This window comes from Nymphalis io, chromosome 17, assembly GCF_905147045.1.
Source record: "Nymphalis io chromosome 17, ilAglIoxx1.1, whole genome shotgun sequence".
Classification (NCBI taxonomy): domain Eukaryota; kingdom Metazoa; phylum Arthropoda; class Insecta; order Lepidoptera; family Nymphalidae; genus Nymphalis; species Nymphalis io.
Genome location: NC_065904.1, coordinates 3,685,446 through 3,712,593, shown reverse-complemented (window position 1 = coordinate 3,712,593; position 27,148 = coordinate 3,685,446). Strand labels below are relative to the sequence as shown.

General features: G+C 31.3%; 1 protein-coding gene across 4 annotated transcripts; it reads right to left on the bottom strand.

Moving 5' to 3' along the window:
• Positions 1-504: 504 nt before the first annotated feature.
• LOC126774762 (uncharacterized) lies at positions 505-25,726 on the bottom strand. 4 transcript variants are annotated; one of them, XM_050496300.1, is made up of 4 exons: positions 12,263-12,423; positions 6,611-6,871; positions 3,550-3,785; positions 505-2,647 (listed from the first exon to the last, which is right to left on the bottom strand). In XM_050496300.1, exons 2-4 carry the CDS (start codon positions 6,815-6,817, stop codon positions 2,254-2,256), a joined length of 837 nt encoding a protein of 278 aa, XP_050352257.1. In that variant the 5' UTR covers positions 6,818-6,871; positions 12,263-12,423; the 3' UTR covers positions 505-2,253. The 4 variants fall into 4 exon arrangements, with proteins under 4 accessions (XP_050352257.1, XP_050352258.1, XP_050352260.1 ...); XM_050496301.1 differs by having other exon boundaries at positions 6,611-6,876; positions 12,267-12,368; XM_050496303.1 differs by lacking the exons at positions 3,550-3,785; positions 6,611-6,871; positions 12,263-12,423 and adding exons at positions 21,300-21,535; positions 25,448-25,726.
• Between the last annotated feature and the right edge of the window lie 1,422 nt (positions 25,727-27,148).

Below are 27,148 nucleotides of genomic sequence, written 5' to 3'. Positions count from 1 at the left end.
TGAGACATTTCGAGTTCGCGGCATGTGCGTAAATGAGGAATTCCACAAACGTTAGCTAGTATAAGGTCGACTTCCCTCCCACATATCTGTCACCATTAGTTATAGTTTGGTGGCATGGTTATAATAGTATTGACATATATTTTAATCAATTAAGTTGCGAACAAATAATCGACGATTGTTTTTTTTTCAGTAAATGTTGATATTGAAATTTGAGGAGTATTTGCTTAGAAATGGAATGTTTCCTTATTTATATTTTCATCAATCAAGGTGTGATCAATTTTTTTTTAAGCAGACATTGAATTAAGATGAGCGGCGGTCTTTGCGTAGAATTGGGACCTTTACTAGCTATTAATTTTTTTTACTTTGCTTTTTAATTTTTCACTCCACTTAATTGTAATTTATAAATAACGCTTAAGACTAAATATGCATTTTAACTAAAATGACGCTTGAAAAACACAGAAATCATTCACATGAAATAAAATAGACCAAATAAGACATGTAATATATTTCTTATAAATGCTTTATTCGTTAGATCGATCGTGATTCATACACATTACTTAAATAATAAATGCTTATTATAGAAACGAATACCGAGCTCCCGGGAGGATTTATTTAAGTCAGAAATTAGTTGTTACAAGTTAATCTTTACTCCTCGTGTTTATATAACGATTGTCATCGTTACTATATAAATGAAATATGTCTGTTTATACATATGCAAGCAACATTATCAAAACAAAAAGATCCAAAGTTAAATATAATGCTATATCATTTTATAGTTGTTCTACATAGTGATAATACTATTGATCCCTCCTCTTTAATTTGGTCCATTAATACCTAATTAATGTTCATGTTCTCATTGACAGATAATACATATGTGATCGCGACGAGACATAAAAACCCCCGTTTTGATCGTCATGAGAACAATTCAATGAAAAACATTATTTAGCAATACCATGTTGCACTTTATCTGCAATTATATTACAAGGGTATTACACTTAATAAGATTGACTTTGCGTAATGAACGTTGAGTAAACTTGTTTGTTTGATTTGATTAGCTTCATATTAGTTTGTTTCAGTTCATACTTGTAAGATAGCGTAGTAAATATACTCCTATATAAAGTATATATTAAGAAAAATATATAAAGAGTGAGTTTGTTTAAATCAATGCGCTCTACCAGTATTATTTTTGTGTTTAAACAACAAAGAGAATAAATAATTGAACATATGTCATAGTAATAATTTTTACATAAAGACAGATTATATCATAATACATCGATCGACCAAAATTTAAAAATGGAATACCCATTTTTTTATTGAAAATTAACTTCTAAGCGGCTGGACCGATATTGATCATTTTATTGTCTGTTTAAGTAGATTATTTAGATTAGACGAGATAGGTTTTCAAGTATAATTTTTTTTAACAAATTAAAATGTAAGTCATATTGCTCTTTTTTCAACTGTACTAAATCGGGACGGGCAGCTCGTACATATATCATAAAATGTTGGTATTTCTATTTGTGTTACGTCACAAGCCCGTCATGCAATATCTGTTGCGGCTTCTCAAAGGTATTGGAATATACCTATTATAATATTTTTCTCATAATATCACACCTTTATGACACGGAAATAAATATTACATAATATACTATAAATATAAAGGGATCGGTTTCGCTTCAAACGTTTTGTCATAAATTTCTAATCATTATCATTATTGAAAACTTAAGAATTTAACCTAAATATTTGTATTAGAATAATTTGTTTTGTGTGAATAGAACTGTTATTATATAATATTTGATTATGAAATACCAAATTCTGTAATATATACGATTTTGATTATAGTTTTAAGTATTTTATGAATTACAATTAGTTTACTTAATGAAACTAATTGCCTCTTTGGTTTAATGGCTAACTTACAGAGCTGCAGATCCCGATAGCAAATTAATTGTTAACAGGAACACTCATCCTGTCGAGGCATTCTTAGCTAGCCAGGAATCAGTCAGGTATGTATTATCACTTAATAAAAATAGCATATCTAGAAGTGGCCCATGTATTTGGCCCATAAAAATAACTACACTAATATTATAAAAGTAAAAATAACGCAGCTAAAATAAGTATGGGTAAATAAGATTTTCATCTGACATCGCCGAGGACGAGATGATGACGATGTCATCTCGGCTCAAATTTACTCAATTGAAAAGAAAGATCTCTTTTTAAAATGTTTTTTTTTATCTGTCATTTATTTAAAATATATATCTAATTCGGTACAAAATTACACCAATGAACGTTTAGAACACTGGCGAAACCGAGTTTCTTGTACAAATTACTTGCCTTAACATTTCCCGCAATACAGTATGCAAACACGCATTTATTATCGTTCAACAATATATTAGATATAAGTTTAAGAACTAATTCACCATAACCTTTCCTTCTATGATTTTCCACGGTGTACAAGTGTCCAAGTGCACCCATTTCCTTTATAAACGACCATGCTATGAGTTCGCCACTCTTAAACAGTCCATAACCCAAGTTAGCCTTGATAAGCAACTCGAAGTACCATTCGGAACCGGGGATTTTGTGAGGCCAAGTTGTATTAACTAAGTTTACGCAGTCTAGGGTGAGGCGCTCGAATGAGAGTTCTGGAGCCAAGCTGTAGAGCAAAAAACTTATTAGTGATTTTTCATTACTTTATAAATTTACTAGTTTCCGCGACTTCCCTCGCGTTTGTGAGGGGGGGGGGGGGGGGAGTTACGTACCTGTATTTTCTAAACCCCTGACAACTTATATGATAAGTATTTCAATATAAGCCTTATTTACAAAAGTAAGTAGCGGATATCTTAATAATGACTACGAAATAGACGAAGTAATTATTTATAAACAAAAAAATGTTAATTTATGATTTTATTGCTGTGTCCGAGTTTGGAAAGAGTTACAGATACAAGATTTAAAAATATTTTATTCATGTTTATAATATTAATATTTATTAGGTTCAATAATGGAAATGTTGTTAAATAAGTTAATGGCATTTACTAAAAAAATGATTATTTTGTTAATCGGCAAAAAACTGCATTAAACAATAAAATTACTTATATTTTACTAGCACCTACTATGTTTAAATTTCAAAGACTAGTTGAACAAATACGATACCGAGTTGAATAGAGGTCCACTTTATTAAAAGCTATACAAAATGTAACAAAAGAACGCCAAAATATCCACATTTTTCAAAGTTACAAATTCAACATTACTTTTTTACTGAATATTTTGTAAATATTTTTTTTAGCTAAAATATGAAGCATTATTATTTATATTATTATTTTATATTATATTATTATTTTTAGCTAAAATATGAAGCAATACGTCATTGACAAGACAGTGCGTCGCCAGAGAAGCAGGCATATTCGTTGCTAAAACATGCATGCCGCATTTGCTTCACAGGAGGGCCAGTTGCACGTTTTCAAATGAACGATATAGAGAAGGGACGACTACGGGCTGTGTTAGTAGTTTACCATTGGTGTTAATATAGAACACAAATCGCTATTGATAGGTCATTACCTTAAATCAAATAAAGGCGAATCTTTATTCAATAAGAATGTTTGTGTCATGGTAATATGATCTATCTTGCAATTCTTTTTATATATTATCCTATTTACACATTCTGCAACATGTACAGGAGCAAAAGGAACTTCCAGTGGTTGAGTCCAGTCAATAAGCGAAGTCGTTAGTAAAGCTTGCTCAAGGTTTGTGGTATCATCTTTGGGGCATTGGACTATAACTTCATATAATTGGTTCTGAAAAAAAAATGAAACTGTTGTTACGTGCGTAAAATAAATGATTAACATAAAAAAAGTTTATTCCGGCTACTCATACTTATATAACTATAAAACCACTACTGTGATATACACCTTTTATGTTAAAACTGCGCGTTCCGCAGGAATCTATTTTGGGTCCTTTTCCATTTATAGCATACATTAATGATATTTCAGGTTAACGGTATTTGTGATAGTGTATTGATCGCTGATGATGCATAAAGTTGCCAGTATAAACACTAGTTAAAGAATTCTCTTAGAACTCTTTAAATAACTCTTTAAAGTTGTCAGGAAAAACACTAATTAAAGAATTGGTTTACAAAAAATACTTTAGTATGTCGAAGGATCGATGACCGTTGGAACAGACGTATACTAGAGACGTATACTCGAGACTATGGTTCGGAAAATGCAGATTAGGGCGCTCTCCAGCCAGGTGGACCAATTATCTGAAGAAGGTGGTGGGACACGACTGGATGCGGAAGCGGAGAACCGGGAGAGTTGGTGCAGTTCAGCAGTAGTCAACGATTAGCTGACGACGGCGGCGCCAGCCAATAGTCATCTACCGTCCATTTAGTTTTGAACGCAAAAATAATAATAATATGCGTTTACTTTATCTAATGAAAAAAACAAAATGGTCAACTAATATTAGACAGGAGATCTTCCAATAAGCAAAATTAAAGCACATGTTAAATATTTATAAATAAAGCATCGCATTCTGTACAAGATCATAATATTATATATACATAGGTGAAAAAAGAGCTTGGTGTTAGTATGTATGTTGACTTTCATACATATAAATTAAAGTGTATATAAAAAACAATCACAACCGAGTGTCTTGTCGATTCTTTCGGGTAACATCTACGTGACGAACCGGTATACCGGAACCTTTATATTTAATTTAATTTATAAGATGACGATTTTAAAGTGCTTGTAATTTTTATGACAAAAGGAGAGTATTGAAAAGTATGATACAAGAATTGAAAAAAAAGTTGGATAACTTTCGAAAAAGTACATTTTCCGACCACGTGTTTCTCTTGTAAAATTTTAGTCTTGTGCAATAACTATATAGGAAACGTGTCATGTACAATAAGTCATACAACTAAATCACCAGCACAAAGAACTATAAGTGAGGATGAATGTAATGAATGGTCTCAGAAATTCCTGGTGTAAAATTCTCTCGATTAATATTCGATTCATAAATAAAAAATGAGGGAAGTTTATCAAAAAAATTGAATTGACGTCAATATTAATTAATAGTGTTGGCCCCTGATTTAGTCAGGCAAGCCATTTGCGATTTATCAATGTACATATTATCTAACATATAAGCTGTGTTATCATCAAATAACAGATGATATTTCTAATTAGTTAATAATAACTTTTAATTCATTTTTTTATCTCTTTTTTATTGATAAAAATCTATCATTAGTCGAGAGAATTTTACACTATGAATTGGAAAAATATAGGTTGTCTACTTTCTCTTTAGCACAACTATGAAGTCGCAAGGTACAAGCAGGTAAACAATTTTTTTAATTCTGTTAATTCATTCGTTCTCCATTTGTTTACCGAACTTCCTTAGTCGGGATTTTAATAATCATTGTCAGTTCATTGAAAAATGGCGTCTTGAATGTCGGCAAAACTATTTTCGTAATTTTGGAAGTAAAATTAAAGTACAATTAAGTAGTTAAGTGGAATATTGTTTATTAATTACAAATGAATATATTAATCAAGAACTGTTTGTAGCGCATAATATAGCGGAGTTATCAAATCACTTGGAATATTTAAAATTATATAATATATAATTATATAGGTTTTTTATAGTTACTCCTATTGTGTTTGGAATAGACTATATACATCTTTTGTCCGACATAAAACTATATACAAAAATGAATTGAACGATTAATATCAATTGCATTGATAATTTTTGGGTGAAACTGAAAAAAACTTTTCTCTTTATAATATTCGTATGAAGTATGATATAAAATATCTTATCAATACAACATTTTAAACTCATATTTCAAAACAGCAAATTCTGTAAAATTAACTGTGAATATAAATGAAGATACTCGTTCTTTATTAATTTTGATAAAATTAATTCCATTAATGACATGTGTGTCAAGTGAGTTTTCCTGTTCTAAATGGCTGGAAATCCCCCATCTAACAACAATAACACTTAAGCTTAATTTTTAGCGTAATGATTATTTTTTATATTATAAAATAAACTTATGTTACTATTAATACAACTTATATTATGATAGTAATCGTATAGTAAATAGACTATGAGGAGATAATTTGTAGAGACGATAATATTGTAGAAATTTTGTTAAGACAAATTTAATTATCTATTTCAAAATGTTCTTTATTTTTTCTTACTATAATATATTACACCTGAGAACTAGATAGTAAAAATCATGTTCTATTTTGAGAATTAAATAGTTGATAAGCTTTGAATGTTTGACATTGTATTTACGATAACAAAAAAATCGCTTAAATAAATTAATGTGTGTGTACAATATAAAGACCAACTATTTCAAAGCAAACACAACGAGCGACGGTCGAAGTATGTATTATCAAATAACAATTGATTTAAGTTTTTATCATTATTAATGTGTCCTGTTGGAATACACAATACATTACTCATTTAACAATACCTTATGCACCAACATTTTTTGTAGACATTTTATTACGTAAATGTTTACAAAATTAAACCAGTAAAACCAAATAAATATTAAGCAATATCTAAGAAAATTTACCATAAATATGTACTAAACAAAAATACATTATACAAGGCAAGATAAAACACAACGTACCTTCACATTAAGAGCAACGATTCCATTATTCACATCGCCATATGGACAGTAAACCTTGAAACCGTAATCAATTCCAAGTTCCAGAATGTGTTCCTCAGTTTCTATGAGTGTGTACATAGAAATACTCCTAGGCCAGTCAGAGAGAGCTGCCGATTTCAAGTCTTTCCATTTTTGTATTTGCATCAATTGCAACGGCTCAGTACACATTGTTCAATTCAATAATATTACGTAGTCCAAACGTCAACGCGCTGTGAGTGCGTCCTGACCTACTGAGCAGAGATAACTGAAAACAATTATGCAGTATTTATTCAACCTCCTTATTTGTTAACTCATTTTAACGGCTGAAAAGCACGGGAAGATATTTAGAATATATATATATATAGTATTATTTATATTCATTTTTATTTCATTTAAGAATTGTTAAAATTCTTATGACCTTCGTTTCTAAATCCTTTCTTCCATCGCCAACGCGCCACCAACCTTGGGAACTAAGACGTTATGTCCCTTGTGACTGTAGTTACACTGACTCGGTCACCTTTGAAACCGGAAAACGACAATACTAGATAATGCTGCCTAGCGGTGGAGTATGTGATGACGAGTCGTAATTAATTTTATGAACAAATTAAAGGAAAACCTACGAAATGTCTTAATCTTAAAATAACCTGTTAAATCTTTCAGTATTGTGTGGTGGTACGGAACCCTCAGTGCGAGAGGCCGACTCGCGCTTGTCCGGTTTTTTTAATTTAGAATGGTTATGGTAGTTAACTGTATCACCACGATGTCATAGTAAATAAAACCATTCCATTTAACAGCTGAGTAAGATTAGCTTAAATCAACGTGTAGACCCGTGTTACCAGTGTGTGTAGGTACTTGAATATCTATGTATATTTATTTGAATAGGACTAATATCACTATAATTGATATTAGTAGGATCCGATATCGATCACGACACGTTTACTGGATATTCTGCCTGTATCGAACTATTGGGGCCGGTTTTATTATATCACATTTTGTGATGAACATAACATAAAAATTAAAAAAAAAAAAAAATTACAAATTGTTACTTCAACCAATCGAATCGAAGCGTTATCGTGGCCGTTTTTCTGTTTTTCTATTTTATGAATTTAATTATCAACAATTACCATAAAAGTTAACAATTACGTTTGATTTTGACATAACTATTATATATTTTGTTAAATGTTAACATACTATTGGTTCGGTTCCGATTCAAATAAATACAGATGATTCAAAGTTGTATCTGAAATGAATCGGGAACGTATCGTAATCGTTATAAATTAATAGAATTCGGCCCCAGCTCAACCTTACATAATTCCGCTCTAAGGTGTTATGTGCCTGGTGACGGCAATACGAAGTATTGATCAATCATGATCGTCAAATTTATAGAAATATTATATAATTTAATTGTCTGCTAACTAAATGCTAACAGGGCACAGATTATATCGCCATTGTCACATAGAACTGAAAAGAATGAAGGAATTGATCAGTGTGGTCGAGAGTATGTAATAAAAGAAATTAAGATGAAACCATAGACAAATTTATTACTTTTTAATGATTTGACATATTCTTAACACATACGTGTATGTGCTTGCTTATCGATTGGTCGAAAACGTCTGTCAAAAAATCAATTTTTATATTTTCTTAAAATAATTCTTAAATTTTGATAAAATGCCTGATTATAAACATTCGTTCAAATAAAATTAAAACAGTTAATTTAGTAATAATTAAATTAAAATACGACTATGAATGATTACAAATTAACTAGAAATAAATTGATTATAACCTCTTTTATTAAGCTGGTAATAAATATAGTTATAAAATACACATTATACATCTACAAATTGATACATAAAAAAATATCACGCCACTGCGGTAATTTTGTAATGTAACATTATGGAAAACAAAATTGAATACAAAAATTTTTGCATTCAAACCGTAACAGCCTGTGAATGTCCCACTGCTGGGCTAAAGGCCTCCTCTCCTCTTTTTGAGGAGAAGGTTTGGAGCTTATTCCACCACGCTGCTCCAATGCGGGTTGGTGGAATACACATGTGGCAGAATTTCAGTGAAATTAGACACATGCAGGTTTCCTCACGATGTTTTCCTTCACCGTAAAGCACGAGATGAATTATAATCACAAATTAAGCACATGAAAATTCAGTGGTGCTTGCCCGGGTTTGAACCCACGATCATCGGTTAAGATTCACATGTTCTTACCACTGGGCCATCTCGGCTTTTTTGCATTCAAAGCATTTATACAATTATGGTATAAACTCACTTCGTAATCCACTCATAAAATGTTAAATAGGTACTTAGTAATGTTATTTTGTTGTGTTTATCCTTAAAATGTTATAATTTTCATTTTATCAATGCATATCAGTTTCTGACTTTTTACGATCGTGTTTAGCGGTTATATTATATTAGATCAAAATTCATAATGTTCTTACATGATGGCTCCACTGATCGTAGCCTATCTATATAATATCTTATCTTAAAACATTTTTAGCTATATCAATTCAGATAAAGGAAGTGAAATAAAATATAAGGTAATTTTTATTGTATTTTTAAGAACACTGTTGTGGTTTCGTTTTTCTAAAAAGTGAACATGATAGTTTGTTTTTAATTAGATATTTCGAGATTTAAACTCAGGGTACGACTTTACATTAGATACGATAGAGGGGTGGAAGGGAGGTGGGGGTAAGGGCGGGCACGGGTACTACCCCCCTTAAAAGGAAAAGTTGCGGAGCCCCCCTTTTCGAGTTTTTTTAATTTTTACAGATTAAAATGAATAATAAGTGCAAAAAACTGGAGGGGGGACCCCTTAAAGGGGAAGTGGCTTCACCCTACAGAATGGGGAGACCCCCTTCTAATAAGAAAAAACTGATTTAGAGGGATTTCTGTTTCTATTTTGAGACTGCAACGCTGCGGGAAGAGCAGCCTCTAGGACCTTGCGTAACAAATCGCAGGCATCCATCCTCGCCTCCGCAGCTTCGGCTTGTTGATACGCGCCTCCGGCTCTATGAAAACACTCTAGGGGTAAGACAGACTCGTAAAAGATGGAGTCGGCGTCAATCAATTCCGTTCTTTGACATAAGTTGAACCTAACCCGATTTATTTGTAACCTGTCCTAATAGGTACTGTTAAAATGGCGTCAGTTTTGCATTTTGTTCCACAAGTCCACAAAAAAAATATATCAGACCATATTCGTAACAACCCTACATACTTTTGGAAATATTTTAAAGACAGAAAATGCAATTCTAAGTCGATTCCCAATCAAATGATATTAAATGATAGAAAAGCTACAGGAGGACAGGAAATATGTAATCTTTTTTCCTATAATTTTCAGTCGATCTATGATACCACACATAAGTTACCACCTTTCAACCCAAAATATTTAACTAGTATTAAATGTACTAATAACACATACGCCAAATGTTCTGTAACAGACCATGAGGTTAAAACACAGCTTCTATCCTTAAATTGCAATAAAGGGGCGGGACCCGATCTAATACCACCTATATTTATTAAAAATTGTGCTAAAGTTTTAGTTAACCCTCTTACAACTATATATAATAAATCACTTCAATCGGGAATATTCCCAGCTAAATGGAAAGTTGCTTATATAACACCAATTCATAAGTCTGGAGACATTAATAATATATCTAATTACAGACCAATATCCATACTATCTACTTTTGGGAAAGTTTTTGAGTCACTAATTCAAAAAAAGATGTATTCTCATTTAAAACCTTACTTTGATTCATACCAGCATGGCTTTTGTCCACATAAATCCACAACATCTAATCTAGTTAGTTACATATCTGATATTTCTGAAGCTGTGGATAAGAATAATGAGGTACATGCTATATATCTGGATTTTAAAAAAGCGTTCGACTTAGTCCACCACGACATTCTTTTAACCAAATTGGAATGTATGGGTATTCATGGTTCCTTGTTACGTTGGTGTGAGTCATACTTAAAGAATCGATCCCAATTAGTTGCCATGAAAGGTTTTAAATCTCTCGAATGTAATATACCCTCTGGTGTACCGCAAGGGTCACACCTAGGACCTTTGTTTTTCCTTGTTTTCATTAATGATGTTGGAAAAGTACTTAAATCCAAATATCAAATATACGCAGATGATTTAAAAATATACAGGGAAATTAAATCACCAGAGGATATAGAAATCCTGCAAAGTGACATCGACAACCTTGTTTGTTGGTGTCTTGCAAATCGTATGACTCTAAATAAGGATAAATGTGTTCATATTACATTTTGTAGAAAACGAAAACCACTAAAACACACTTACTACATCGACGGTACGCCCCTTACGGAGTCAACGAGTGTAAGGGATCTCGGGGTGATAATAGATAACACCTTAAGCTTTAGAGATCACATTGATTACATCATATCAAAAGCCTCGCAAGTATCTGGTCTGGTGTTAAGATTAATGAAAATCTTTAAAGATCCAAGCTTGACAATATTAGTTTTCAATAGTATAATAAGGAGTATCCTAGAATATTGTTCAGTTGCTTGGAGTCCTGGGTATGAGGTGCACTCTGATAGAATAGAACGTGTACAAAAACGTTTTCTATATTACTTAGCGTACACAGATCTAAATGCTAAGAATTTTAACTCTTACGATGCACGCCTAATTAATTATAAAGTGCAAACTCTTAAATATAGAAGAGAAGCTGCTGACTTTCTTTTTTTATACAAATTATTGCACGGATATATTGATGCACCTGATCTACTTGCTAAAATTAGTTTCTACATTCCGCGTCAAGGTAGCCGTTTACAAAATCGTAAAATATTTAGCCTACCTGATGTCAAATCAAATCTTGGTCAACATTCGCCAATTTACCGTATTTGCTCGCTTGCGAATAGTAGTCGTCAACACCTAGATGTCTTTAGTGAATCTGTTGGTTCTCTTAAGAATAAACTTAAAACAAAATCACATTAGTTTATGTAATAATTAAATAATTAACTAGTTAGTAATTGCACAAGTACTGTTCTTGTTAAATATGTTTTTTTAAAGCATGCTAGGTTTACATCCAGAAGACTGCAACTTATTAACACTCTGTTTAGCGTAGATTTTATTTTGTATGCACTAGTTGTAAGTCAGTTTTGTAAACTTAAATAAAAAAAAAAAAAAAAAAAGTCACCAAAAGACGGTAAACACTACACATTTTAATTTTAATATCTCGTAATGCTAAATAATGCTGTAATTTATTATACATGTGTGCATTAAAACTATTAAAATGGGTACAAAATATAAGTATTTACTTAAATTTAAAATGTTTCTAAAAGTGTCTACGTAACCGTAGGTAAAACGCATTGTTGTAATCTGTCAAAGTTACTACTGGATTGACATAAAAAAAATTGATTTTCAATATTTTTTTCCTTAAAAACTTCGCATCTCCGCATGTTGAAACTTTGCGTGTGTGCTTATAATAAAGTAACCTTTCAGTAACAAAAATATCGACCCCAAACTCGACAACAGGTAATGCAAAGCTTAGCCAGTTTGGTTAATGTCTTATGTTGTTAGTGATGAACGCGAGATCATAATAAACAAAACAAAAATAATGCATAAAAAACTACATTGGAATGTGATAGCTATAAATAAGTTGGTACTTACTCTAGTTATAACACTACAAAGTTCACTCCCAATGTATAGCATATATAAAAATGGTACAATCTTATCTCAGTATCATAAAAATACTTGAAGGCAAACTAAATTTATGCTTAATCTCTCGGACTGAACTAATTAATTCTGCTGTCTAGCGTCTGTTGAACGTCGGTGTTGTATATTAGCGCCTAGCGCCATCTATTAAAAACTCGCTATACTACGTAGTATCAAGGAACTAAAAAAGCACTTCCTACTTGACGATACGACTTTTTTATAATATTTTTTATTTTATCAGGATTTCCCTAGGGAAAAAATAAAATTTATCCTAATTCTGATTGTTTTAAAACAGAACTCTTCAAGCAATATAAATTAAAACTACAATATCTTTTGATAGACGTGTTGAATAAAATTAGAAATCGTAACATCAATCCAATTAAAGTTATAAAGAAATTTCTGTAGCACAATAAATTCACGACGTACCTGTCAATAGTCAAGAGCGATAATAAAGAGCAAACTATTCAGGACAGCTTATATTTATATATCAACCTTCCCTAAATGATCAACTACCTAGCATTTTTTTTAGTTTGAACGTTATTAAACGCAGGTATGCCATTACAAAAAAATATTACTAAGGTATAATAAAATTAATATTTATAACATACGTATTGTATGCATATAACATTATTTTATAGTTCGTATAAAATTCTCCCAGTTATTGAGTTATATTTAATTATAGATTTTTATTAATTAATTAATGTACTTCTTCGTTTGTAGTCTATAAATAAGTTTAATAAATGATATTGTGATTTTGACATTTGACATGACTGGATTGAAAAAGTATGGTCGGTTGTTATACGATGAGGCATACGAACCACTCAACTAGCGTAGATACACGTCAGAACAAGAAAAAAAAACGCATACGTATTGTAATTGATGTTTAAAAAAAGACAAAATATAATAATTGTAAGCTAGTGTCATTAAAATTATTTTAAGTTTCCGTTATCCGTTTGGCTATAGTATAAATTAATTAATATCTGTGAATAAAAAAAAATATACACTGTATCAGATTGGCGATTGCAATTTTTTATTCAAGTTTGTGGAAAACCTCGCCTCTGGGCTGAGCTACCATTGAGATTTTAGCCTAAATCCATTATTTTCTGACTATGTGCCTGTAACGAAGTATAGATAATTTGTGATTTATGCAAATGTTTTAAGGGCTTTTGGCAAACTATTCTAAGCAATTATGACACAAAATAACAATTTTAAATTTAATAAGATCTTTCATTATATATTTTCATATCAATAATAATAATTAAATCTAACTTTGTATAACAGCCAACTTAAACATTTTTGTTTTATTGAAAATGGATAATATGTATACTAATAACAATAATAAAATGCTTAAAGTAAAAAAAGTTAAATAAAAACGTTTAATATTTAATCAAAGACAAATATTTAAACAATATTAAATTACACAGTACACTTTCTTTAATAATTTGTAGATGTTGTGTACCCCTGATCTGTTGTTAAACAGGCTGCTTATATAAAAAAAGTATAATTAATACAATAGTATGGTGCACAGATTGGTGTATCCTTTGGGTGTATGTAAAACCGATTTAGAGGCTCATATATGCTATCATAAAACATTTTATTTTATATTTTATATAAAACTAAATGCATATATACTAAATTCCGCCAACACTCCGCCACTACAAACAAATTAATAAGAAATAAACAACCGTGATCAATTAAAACGTAGCGTACGACCCGAATGTTAAGTCGCCTGAAGGCGATAACTCTGAGTCATTAAAGATGTGTGAGGTACCCTTAGGTCTTATTTCGAGGTTGACGTTAGAGAGAGACGTGGTCCTATTAGCAAGTAACGAGCCGTACTCAGACTGATCTTTGCATTTTAATGTTACATTATACATAATTATACTGTCTGAAAATAAATTGTGTGACCTCAAATAGCTTTTGTTTTGCTTAGTAACTGAAATCACAATTATTACGACGTGATTCCATTTTTATTGTTTTGGCAAGTTGTAAAATTATAATTAAATTCATAAGGTTTCTGTTTAGGGAGGTATTTAATGTTATTGTATATGAAAACGTTAGTACAAAATGATATTAAAATTACGAATAATGGTTAGTCAACTTCGTCATTTGAAACTTTATTTTTGTCATCGTCATTTAAAAATTTGTATTTTTGTAAAAAAAAAAGAGTAAATACTGTGTTTCTTGCCGGTTCTTCTCGGTAGAATCCACATTACAAACCGCTAGTATCGCTTGACGATTCATAAGTATTCTAAAATCTAAATAATAATTTTTATTTTTTTTATTATTTTTAATAAGTTGCGGCGGATAGGTAATGGCAATGTAAGGAATAGTTAATATCCCTATTATATCAGTCCTGATATAATAGGGATATTAACTATTCCTTACATTGCCAATGCACCACTAACCTTGCAAGCTAAGGTGTCTCTTGTATCTGTTGTTACACTGGCTCACTCGCACTTCAAACTGGAATGCAACAATACTATGTATTGCTGTTTGGCAGTAGAATGTGTTATGAGTGGTTAGCATCTACCCAGATGGGTTTGCACAAAGCCCTATAACCAAATAATCACATTTATAATTATTCACAATAAGTACAGATATCTAAAACGATTTCGTAGCCGCTGCAATCCGTGCCCGACAGATTCATCGCGGAAAGGTTAGAGTCGAACATTTGGTCTCTGTCCTACCCTCTCCGAGTAATCTCCGAATACATTTTTGGAAGTATATAATGAATGGTAAAAATAAGACACAAATACGCATAATAGGAACGTGTAATTTACTGAATTAAGATAATACCATAAATACGATAATATGGCTTAAAAGTAAAGTTAAAACCGGCGAACTTAGATTGCGAATGCGTCACGTTTCTTAATTTTTAGGAAATAAATTTGTTTTATACATATAAGAATATATAGTACTATACGATCCAGGTATGTTAAAATTTGGAAAGGAATAAAACAGTATAAATGGAAATTAATTCCAATACAAATTTAGATTAGCAGAAAATTCTGTTATCTAAGAATGTACTTTATTTACTACACATTTTGGTTTCTTTTGCAATAGATAAACAGTAAATACATGATAATTCAATATTTAGATAATCAATCATAATATCTTGGTTATAAAAGTTTGATGACGATCTGTTTTATCAAATTTTTTGGATGATACACGTATTTATCTATTTAATAAGTATTTTATGTGGATTCTAAATGGGGGCGCTGGTTTGAATCACTGACTGATAGACCACGGAGATTTTATGTTTTTATTATATATAGGTATGCGGATGGGCATATGGGCCACCTAATAGTAAATGGTCACCATCACCCGTAGATATTGGTGCTGTATGAAGTGTTAACAAATCCCTTCTTCCATCGTCAATGAGCCGCCAACCTTGGGAACTAAGATGTATATGAGATGTATATGTAAGATTATATCCCTTGTGCAAGTAGTTACATTGGCTTACTCACGCTTCAAACCGGAACACGGCAATACTTAGTATTGCTGTTTGGCGGTAGAATATCTAATGAATGATTGGCACCTACCCAGACGGGCTTGCACAAAGCCCTACCGATAAGTAAAATGTGTCAAAATTATATTTATAATTCGGCTTCAAATTGTCCTGAACGTTTTTTTAGTATATTATATAACTCACAAAGCCAATAAAAAGTAAAACATTTAAAATTAATATGTTTTTTTTTATAAGCTTTGGTAACGAATAACCAACTAGGTCATGCTTCAAGTTGATAAAAACACAGTAGACAGAATGTTAAAGTTATTCGCTAATAAAAAATAAAATATCCTGCTTTAAACAAACGAAATATTTAATTAATATATTCATACGTACAGCGAGACTAAATAAAAGGTAAATGGCAGGCTTCGACGTTTCAAAGCTATTAAAGGATCTAATTCTAACATTTGTTTTTGAAGGCAAATCATTCATCCGATTCGTTTTGTTGGATATCGCGCTTTGTTAGTTTTCGATTTCCTTTTGTGTGTTATTTTTAAGCCTATCATCGGCTTGAACTGTCACAATGAATCATATTTCAATAGCGAATGTGTTTGACAATTATTATGCAGTTTTAACAATGTCAAAGAATACGCCGCGCTTCACGTCATACTACACTTACGGGTATTTACAGTGAACGTAATACAAACGGAGTCCTGTCATTTGATAAAAAACAAATGACAATATCCAATTTTCACTGTACAAACAACTTTTGGTAAAAAAAACAAGTATAAATTACTTCTTACACTTCCAATATGCAGCTTACCAAGCGATCTAAAGGTGGCGTCCCATGGTGCATGATATGACTTACGGACGCCGACCAGCCCGCACCGACGCACTGTGGGAAAAGATTCGTCTGTGGAAACGCAAACATGTCCGTAGCGGTTCGTCGGATCCGTCGCGAGACGATAACTTTAAAGGTACTGTGCGAGCCCTAGTGACAACGATATGTTCCATTTCACTTTGCATTTTGGAGTAAAATGGCAAAATGGCTTCGAATCATAAAACTAACACACACTGAAACAAACCGTAAGAAAAAAAACGCTGCGCAAAGACGGTAGTTTTGTTCAAAAGAATCTTACAGTCAAACTTTGATAAGAGAAGTTTATTTAACAACTAAGAGCAGGTAAAATTAAAAAAGTTTTTGTATAAAACATATTTATAATGAAAATAATAATCTGTTTATCTATAGCACTGTAGAATTGAGATTTTAAATGTATACAATATCGAATAGTTTCATGTAGGATATGTACCATTTAATATTACAGTTTGACTTTAAAGTGTATTATGCAAGTGCCAGTGATTATGTTAGTCCGACGTTACACGTGAACGCTCCTGTAACTCTACATTTTAGGTAAGCTTAATCTATTGTATTTCTGTTAAACCATCGAGCCTTACTTTCCTTCAATTTAGAGCAATTACGCTTCGTCCGATATATTTTATACCAAACAATATTTTAAAATGTTTAGTGGAACTAAACTACATTTTAGTTGCAAATAAAGAAAATGTTATGTTATATGACGGTATATAAGATTACAAAAATGACGGCTTTTACGTAGTTTATCATTTCAATAGCAGATATCTGATGATGTAAGTCCACAATCATCATCATCAGTCATAACATCCGTTAAATTTCTACACTTATAACGACACCTCATTCGTTAAAATCGAGGCGATGCGGTTGATTGTTATAACATACATATAGCATGGTGGTAGATAGCATACATATACTGGTGGTAGAGCTTTGTGCAAGCTCGTCTGGGTAGGTACCACCCACTTATCAGATATTCTACCGCAAAACAGCAGTACTTACTTGTTTACAGTACTACTAGTACTTTATTGTTGTGTTCCGGTTTGAAGGATGAGTGAGCCAGTGTAATTACAGGCACAAGGGACATAAAATCTTAGTTCCCAAGGTTGGTAGCGCATTGGCTATGTAAGCAATGGTTGACATTTCTTACAATGCCAATGTCTAAGGGCGTTTGGTGACCACTTACCATCAGGTGGCCCATATGCTCGTCCGCCTTCCTATTCTATATAAAAAAAAAAAAAATGGTGCAGTAACAGCCTGTAAATGTCCCTTTGCTGGGCTCTCTTCCTAAGTTCCTCTTCCACCACGGTCCTCTAAAACTGGTTGGTGAATATACATACCGTAACAGCCTGTGAATATCCCACTGCTGGGCTAAAGGCCTCCTCTCCTCTTTTTGAGGAGAAGGTTTTGAATATACATGTCGCACATCAATCGTAACTTTATGATTATCTGCCGAACACAGATGTTTTTTTATTTAAAAAAAATCATTGTGTATTTATTAATTTACATTAGAAGTGACAAGTGGACGTTATAACGATAACAATCGTCAATAGACGTCGGCATTGTGAGAAGTGTAACCCATTCTTTACGCCGACAATGCGCCAGCACCCTTCGTCTTTTGAGCCGGTAATTACACGGAGTGTCTCAACCACAAACCAGAACAAACCGATACCGAATATTACCATTTGACCGAGTAGCTTGAATTGTTATTTTTTATTTATTATTCATACACGTAATAGCGCTATAAGATTGACCTGATTAATAGAAATCTAGGATAATCATATTTGATTCCAAATACAATTACGATTGCTATAACACCACGATCGTGGCTTAAGCAAACGGAATTCAATGCTAGGAATTTGACCACATTGTCGTTTACTATACTAGGTTAGCTTCTAGTTAATGTTCGTAATGATTATCTAGTTTTAACAAAGATAAAACAAAACTCAGAGCTACTTTCAGTAGATGCAGGTTACTTCACGATATTTTCCTTAACTGCAGAGCACGAAATGGACTGTGAACACTTTTGCACTTTAAAACTCTTGAAACGCTTTTATATATTTAGGAATAAAATAAATTGAAGAACTTATATATTTAATGTTTTCGCATTTAAGTCATTTTATTTAAGTTCTTAGATTTCGAAATCTATGCAGTCTTTTTTCAATAATATTATATTAACAGTTTAATGTATAAACAAAACTATTTTTCTATATTATATATAAAATATTCTCTCTTTTTATCCATAAATATATTATGGATAAAAAGAGAGACGGCGGAGTCATTGCCCTGACCCTTACAATATACTTGTGAAGGGCATATTTTGTAGTCACATGCTTATCGTGATTTTAACACTATTCAATACAGTGAAATGATGTTGCCATATTTATTTTTAAGCAACGATTCGATTGAATATAGAAAAAAAATATTACAAGTATGAATATTATAGATATATTTATATATCAAATAAACTAAAACTTTGGTTTATAGAACAATTAACCAAAAAATATTATTATTTGCAGATGGCACACTGGCTTGTTGATTTAGTAGCTAGAAATACACCTGAAGATCGGTAGCTCCGGGTTCGGATACTAAGCCAATGAAAGTAATTGTGTTTTTATGTCAAGAAATTGTTAGCAGCAGCCTGAAGTTGAGAATTGCCAATGTTACACTTTCTTCCACGTATACTTCGAAGCCGTCGGAATTAATATTACATAATATACTATAAATATATAGACATTATCGGTTCCGCTTCAAACGTTTTGTCATAAATTTCTAATCATTATCATTATTGAAAACTTAAGAATTTAACTTAATATTTGTATTAGAATAATTTGTTTTGTGTGAATAAAACTGTTATTATATAATATTTTATTATGAAATACCAAGTTCTGTAATATATACGATTCTGATTATAGTTTTAAGTATTTTATAAATTACAATTAGCTTACTTAATGAAACTAACTGCCTCTTTGGTTTAGTAGGTAATTTAATTTAATTTTTATTTTAGTAGGTACATAAAAAAGAAATATCTCTTTTAAAATTGTTTTTTTTATCTGTCATTTATTTAAAATATAATCATGTCTTAGATATCTAATTCGGTACAAAATGAAACCAATGTTCCTTTAGAACACTGGCGAAACCGAGTTTCTTGTACAAATTACTTGCCCTTACGTTTTCCGCAATAGAGTATGCAAGCACACATTTATTATCGTTCAACAATATATTAGATATAAGTTTAAGAACTAATTCACCATAACCTTTCCTTCTATGATTTTCCACGGTGTACAAGTGTCCAAGTGCACCCATTTCCTTTATAAACGACCATGCTATGAGTTCGCCACTCTTAAACAGTCCATAACCCAAGTTAGCCTTGATAAGCAACTCGAAGTACCATTCGAAACCGGGGATTTTGTGAGGCCACGTTGTATTAACTAAGTTTACGCAGTCTAGGGTGAGGTGCTTGAATGAGAGTTCTGGAGCCAAGCTGTAGAGCAAAAAAATTATTACTTATTTTTCATTACTTTAAAAATTTACTAGTTTCCACGACTTGCCTCGCGTTTGTGAATACGCACCTGTATTTTCTAAACCCCTTACAAATTAAATAAGTAGCGGATATCCTAATAATGACTACGAAATAGACGAAGTGATTATTGATAAACAGAAAAAATCATAAATTATGATTTTAATAATAATATTATTTTATATAGATACCGGTTTTTGTACTGTCTGTGTATCCTCTGATTACTTTTTATTGGCATACAACGATACTATGTATTGCTGTGTCTGAGTTTGGAAAGAGTTACAGACACAAGATCTATAAATATTTTATTCATATTTATAATACTAATATTTATTAGGTTCAATAAGTAAAATGTTGTTAAATAAGCTAATGGCATTTACTATATTAAAAAAATGATTATTGTGATGATCAGCAAACAAGTACATTAAACAATAAAATTATTTTTATTTTACAAGCACCTACTATGTTTAAATTTCAAAGACTAGCTGAACAAATACGATACAGAGTTGATTAGATGTTTACTTCATTAAAAGCTATACAAAATGTAACAAAAGAACGCCTAAATATCCACATTTTACAAAGTTATAAATTCAAGATTATTTAACTTTTTTACTTAATATTTTGTAAATATTATTTTTAGCTAAAACATGATCAGGAGCGGAAATATATTACGCTAAATTCACGTTATTGTTTTTCATTGCTATATACCATATTGGTCATTATCTGAAAGACACGACACTGGTCATCTCACCCAGAGTGGGTGAGATGATTAGTGTCGTATATGGTATCAGGCTCCAAACGCTGATAGGATGGATTCCGTGAGAATGATGATGGGTGAATGAGCCGATCCTTTTTGCGGTCTTTTTCTTAATCTTCGTCTTTTACATTTTTTTTTATCTCGAACTGCCTCAAGCTTTACCCAAGAGGAGACAGAATCACCACAAAGCAATACGTCATCGACAAGATAGTGCGTTGCCAGAGAAGCAGTCATATTCGTTGCTAAAACATGCATGCGTGCTGCATTTGCTTCACAGGAGGGCCAGGTGCGTTTTCAAGTGAACGATATAGAGAAGGGATGACTACGGGCTGTGTTAGTAGTTTACCATTGGTGTTAATATAGAACACAAATCGCTATTGATAGGTCATTACCTTAAATCAAATAAAGGCGAATCTTTATTCAATAAGAATGCTTGTATCATGATAATATGATCTATCTTGCAATTCTTTTTATATATTATCCTTTTTATACATTCTGCAACATGTACAGGAGCAAAAGGAACTTGCAGTGGTTGAGTCCAGTCAATAAGCGAAGTCGTTAGTAAAGCTTGCTCAAGGTTTGTGGTATCATCTTTGGGGCATTGGACTATAACTTCATACAATTTGTTCTGAAAAAATTATATTATATTAAACTGTTGTTACTATATACGTGCGCAAAAATAAATGATTAACACAAAAAAAAAGCTTATTCCGACTAGTCATACTTAAATAACTACAAAAGCACCACTGTGTAAAATACCTTCTGTGTTAAAACTGCGCGTTCCACAGGAATCTATTTTGGGTCCTTTTCCATTTATAGTGTACATTAATGATATTTCAGGTTAACGGTATTTGTGATAGTGTATTGATCGCTGATGATTTTACACTTAGGTGTGATACCTAGTATATGGAAACGGTGCTTTATTACTCCTATCTATAAATCGGGTAATAATCATAATATAGAAAATTATAGACCAATAATACTCATAATCTAAATTACGCACTTTAGCCAAATTATTTGAAAAACTTATATACGATCAAATCTTTCCCATTTTACGATCTATCTTAAATGAGAAACAACATGGTTTCATCATTAAAAAGTCAACGGAGACCAATATTATCCAATTTGTTCATAATTTGATATCTGCTATGGAACATGGCTCTCAGGTGGACGTTGTCTATACCGATTACTCAAAGGCATTCGACAAAATACCGCACTTCCATCTTATTCGTAAACTTGGAGAAGTCGGTATACACGGTGATCTACTACGTTGGTTTGTATTAAAGGTTTCTGCTCGTCCTTTGTTCCCGTTTCATCAGGAGTACCTCAAGGCTCTCATCTAGGACCCCTCCTATTTAATGTGTTTATTAATAATATTTGTAATATTTTTAAACATTCGGATATTTTATTATACGCTGATGACATGAAAATTTTTTAGAGCAATCAAAACTACACAGGATTGTACTCTATTACAAAACGACTTAAATAGCCTTTGTCACTACTGTCATCAAAATGGACTTTCATTTAATCTTAAGAAATGCAGTATTATAACATTTTCTCGCAAAAACAATAATTTAGTATTCGACTACAAACCTAATGAAAAATCTATAAAAAGGGTAACCGGGGTTAGAGACTTGGGAGTACACCTCGATCATAAGCTGCTATTTAATAACCATGTTGATAACATTGTTGGAAGGGCATATCGGATGCTGGGATTTATCCTTAGAGTGGGTAAGGATTTTCACTTCAAACCCACGCTCATTTTGCTATACTATTCCTTTGTCCGATCCATTCTCGAGTATGCCTCACCAGTTTGGAATCCTATGTATAAAAAAATATCGATAAAATCGAAAGAATACAAAATAAATTTCTTAAACATCTTTTACTAAAAAATTATGATTCTCACGCTAATTCTCAAAGTCTCAAAATATTAACGTTAAAAGAACGTCGTATGGAAAAAGATGAACTCTTTCTGTTTAAATTGTTAAATAACTATATTGATTCTCCTTTCTTACTTTCTTTCTTATATATTCAATAGATGTCCTCGCATGCAAACACGAAATAAATTTTTGTTCGATGTGCGTATATCTAAATGTAAGTACGTACGCAACAACTTCCTTTACAGATCATGCATAAACCACAACAATAAATTTAATGGTCTTGATTTATTTTTTATGTCATTGAAGGAATTGAAATGTAAAATAAAATGTCACCTACATTGTCACTTTAAATAGAATTTGAATTTGTATATTTATTATTTTTTACTAAATTATTAATTAATTGTTCATACATTTTAAATAATCTTTAATTTTTATTTTTATTTGTTATAATTCTGTTATGTATTTTGATTTGATTATTTGTGAAGACTTAATTGGTATATGATGTTTTCTTAATGTGATAAATATTTTTGTACATGTTATAACTGTTTGTCTTCCTTGATTAAATAAATGATGCATAAAGTTGACAGTAAAAACACCAATTAAAGAATTGGTTTACAACAAATACTTTAGTATGTCTGACCGTTGGAACAGATGTATACTAGATTGGAGACTGTGTTTCGGAAAATGCAGATTAGGGCGCTCTCCAGCCAGGTGGACCAATCATCTGAAGAATGTGGTGGTCGGGTGACTGGATGCGGAAGTGGAGAAGCGGAAAGGTTGGCACAGTTCAGCAGTAGTCAACGATTGGCTGACGATGACGGCGCCAGCCAATAGTCATCTACCGTCCATTTAGTTTTGAACGCAAAAATAATAATAATATGCGTTTACTTTAACTAATGAAAAACAATAAAATGTTCAGCTAATATTAGACAGTGGAGATCTCCCAATAAGCAAAATTAAAGCACATGTTAAATATTAATAAATAAAACATCGTATTCTGTACAATCATAATATTATATATACTTCGGTTAAAAAAGAGCTTGTTGTTAGTATTTGTTGAATTTCAAACATATAAATTAAAATGTATATGAAAAAGAATAACAACTGAGTTTCTTGACGATTCTTTCGGGTAACATCTACATGGCGAACCGGTAGTAGCTTTATATTTAATTTATTTTGCAAGATGATGATTCAAAAGTGCATGTAATTTTTATAGTACATTTTCCGACCACGTGTTTCTCTTGTAAAATTGTAGTCTTGTGCAATAAGTATATAGGAAAAATGACATGTACAATAAGTCACACAACTAAATCACCAGCACAAAGAACAAAAAAGTCGGGATGAATTTAATGAATGGTAGAAGATTCTTTATTAATTTGTCACAATTTTACACAAGGAACTGGAAAAATATAGGTCTAATTTCTCTTTAGCACAACTATGAAGTCGCAAGGTACAAACAGGTAAACATTTTTTTAATTCTATTAATTCATTCGTTCTCCATTCATTTAGCGAACGTCTGTATTTCAATAATCAGTTCATCGAAAAATGGCGTCTTGAATGTCGGCAAAACTGTTTTGGTAACTTTGGAAGTAAAATTAAAGTCGAATCAAGTAGTTAAGTGGAATATTGTTTTATTACAAATGAAGATATATTAATCAAGAACTGTTTGAAGCGCATAATAAAGCGGAGTTATCAAATCAGTTGGAATATTTAAAATTATATAATTATATTGGTTTTTTATAGTTACTCCTATTGTGTTTGTAATAGACTAAATACATCCTTTGTCCGACATAAAAATATATACAAAAATGAATTGAACGATTAATATCAATTGCATTGATAATTTTTGGGTGAAACTGAAAAAACTTTTCTCTTTATAATATTCGTATGAAGTATGATATAAAATATCTTATCAATACAACATTTTAAACTCATATTTCAAAACAGCAAATTCTGCAAAATTAACTGTGGATATAAATCAGGATACTCATTCTTTATTAATTTTGATAAAATTAATTCCATTAATGACATGTGTGTCAAGTGAGTTTTTCTGTTCTAAATGACTGGAAATCCCCCATCTAACAACAATAAGACTTAAGCTTAATTTTTATCATAATGAATTATTTTTTTATACTATCAAATTAACTGATCTTACTATAAATATAATTTATATTATGATAGTAATCAGGAGATAATTTGTAGAGACGATAATATTATATAAATTTTTTTAAGACAAATTTAATTATCTTTTTCAAAATGTTCTTTATCTTTTCTTACTATAATATGTTACACCTGATAAGCTTTGAATGTTTGACAATGTATTTACGATACCAAAAATACGCTTAATAACATAATGTGTGTGTGGAATATAAAGAAAAACTATTTCAAAGCAAACACAACGAGCGGGTCGAAGTATGAATTATCAAATAACAATTGATTTAAGTTTTTATCATTATTAATGTGTCTTTTTGGAATAAAAAATTATTTTATATCATTATTCATTTAACAATACCTTATGCATCAACATTTTTTGTAGACATTTTATTACGTAAATGTTTATAAAATAAAACCTAATAAGACACGAAAACCAAATTAATATTTACAATAAATATGTATAAAACAAAAATACATTATGCAAGGCAAGATAAAACACAACGTACCTTCACATTAAGAGCAACGATTCCATTATTCACATCGCCATATGGACAGTAAACCTTGAAACCGTAATTAATTCCAAGTTCCAGAATGTGTTCCTCAGTTTCTATGAGTGTGTACATAGAAATACTCCTAAGCCAATCAGAGAGAGCTGCTGATTTCAAATCTTTCCATTTTTGTATTGGCATCAATTGCAACGGCTCAGTACACATTGTTCAATTCAATAATATTACGTAGTCCAAACGTCAACGCGCTGTGAGTGCGTCCTGACCTACTGAGTACAGATAACTGAAAACAATTATGCAGTATTTATTCAACCTTCTTATTTGTTAACTCATTTTAACGGCTGAAAAGCTATCTTCCCGTGCTTTAGAATATATATATAGTATTATTTATATTCATTTTTATTTCATTTAAGAATTGTTAAAATTCTTATAACCTTCGTTTCTAAATCCTTTCTTCCATCGCCAACGCGCCACCAACCTTGGGAAATAAAACGTTATGTCCCTTGTGACTGTAGTTACACTTACTCGGTCACCTTTGAAAACGGAAAACGATAATACAACAAATTAAAGGAAAACTTACGAATTGTCTTAATCTTAAAATAACCTGGTAAATCTTTCAGTATTGTGTGGTGGTACAGAACCCTCAGTGCGAGAGTCCGACTCGCACTTGTCCAGTTTTTTTAATTTAGAATGGTTATGGTAGTTAACTGTATCACCACGATGTCATAGTAAATAAAACCATTCCATTTAACAGCTGAGTAAGATTAGCTTAAATCAACGTGTAGACCCGTGTTACCAGTGTGTGTAGGTACTTGAATATCTATGTATATTTTTTTGAATAGGACCAATATCACTATAATTGATATTAGTAGGATCCGATATCGATCACGACACGTTTACTGGATATTCTGCCTGTATCGAACTATTGGGGCCGGTTTTATTATATCACATTTTGTGATGAACATAACATAAAAATAAAAAAATAAAAATATTAACAAAATGTTACTTCAACGCAATCGAATAGAAGCGTGATCGTTGCCGTTTTTTTCCGTTTTTCTATTTTATTAATTTAATTATCAACAATTACCATAAAAGTTAACAATTACGTTTGATCTTGACATAACTATTATATATTTTGTTAAATGTTAACATACTATTGGTTCGGTTCCGATTTAAATAAATACAGATGATTCAAAGTTGTATCAGAAATGAATCGGGAACGTATCGTAATCGTTATAAATTAATAGAATTCGGCCCCAGCTCAACCTTACATAATCCCGCTCTAACGTGTTATGTGCCTGGTAACGTCAATACGAAGTATTGATCAATCATGATCGTCAAATTTATAGAAATATTATATAATTTAATTGTCTGCTAACTAAATGCCAACAGGGCACATATTATATCGCCATTGTCACATAGAATTCAGAAGAATGAAGGAATTGATCAGTGCGGTCGATAGTATGTAATAAAAGAAATTAAGATGAAACCATAGACAAATTTATTACTTTTTAATGATTTGACATATTCTTAACACATACATACGTGTATGTGCTTGCTTATCGATTGGTCGAAAACCTCTGTCAAAAAATCAATATATATATTTTCTTAAAATAATTCTTAAATTTTGATAAAATGCCTGATTATAAACATTCGTTCAAATAAAGTAAAACAGTTAATTTAGTAATAATTAAATATAAA

Bases quoted from the DNA above. Each gene is read 5' to 3' on its own strand.
- LOC126774762 (XM_050496303.1), bottom strand. From the start codon at position 25,654: ATGTGTACTGAGCCGTTGCAATTGATGCCAATACAAAAATGGAAAGAT. The intron at 21,536-25,447 runs GTACGTTGTGTT...TAATTTTTTCAG, and splicing joins TCGTTGCTCTTAATGTGAAG to AACAAATTGTATGAAGTTAT. The intron at 2,648-21,299 runs GTAATGACCTAT...TTTGCTCTACAG, and splicing joins TCGCCTTTATTTGATTTAAG to CTTGGCTCCAGAACTCTCAT.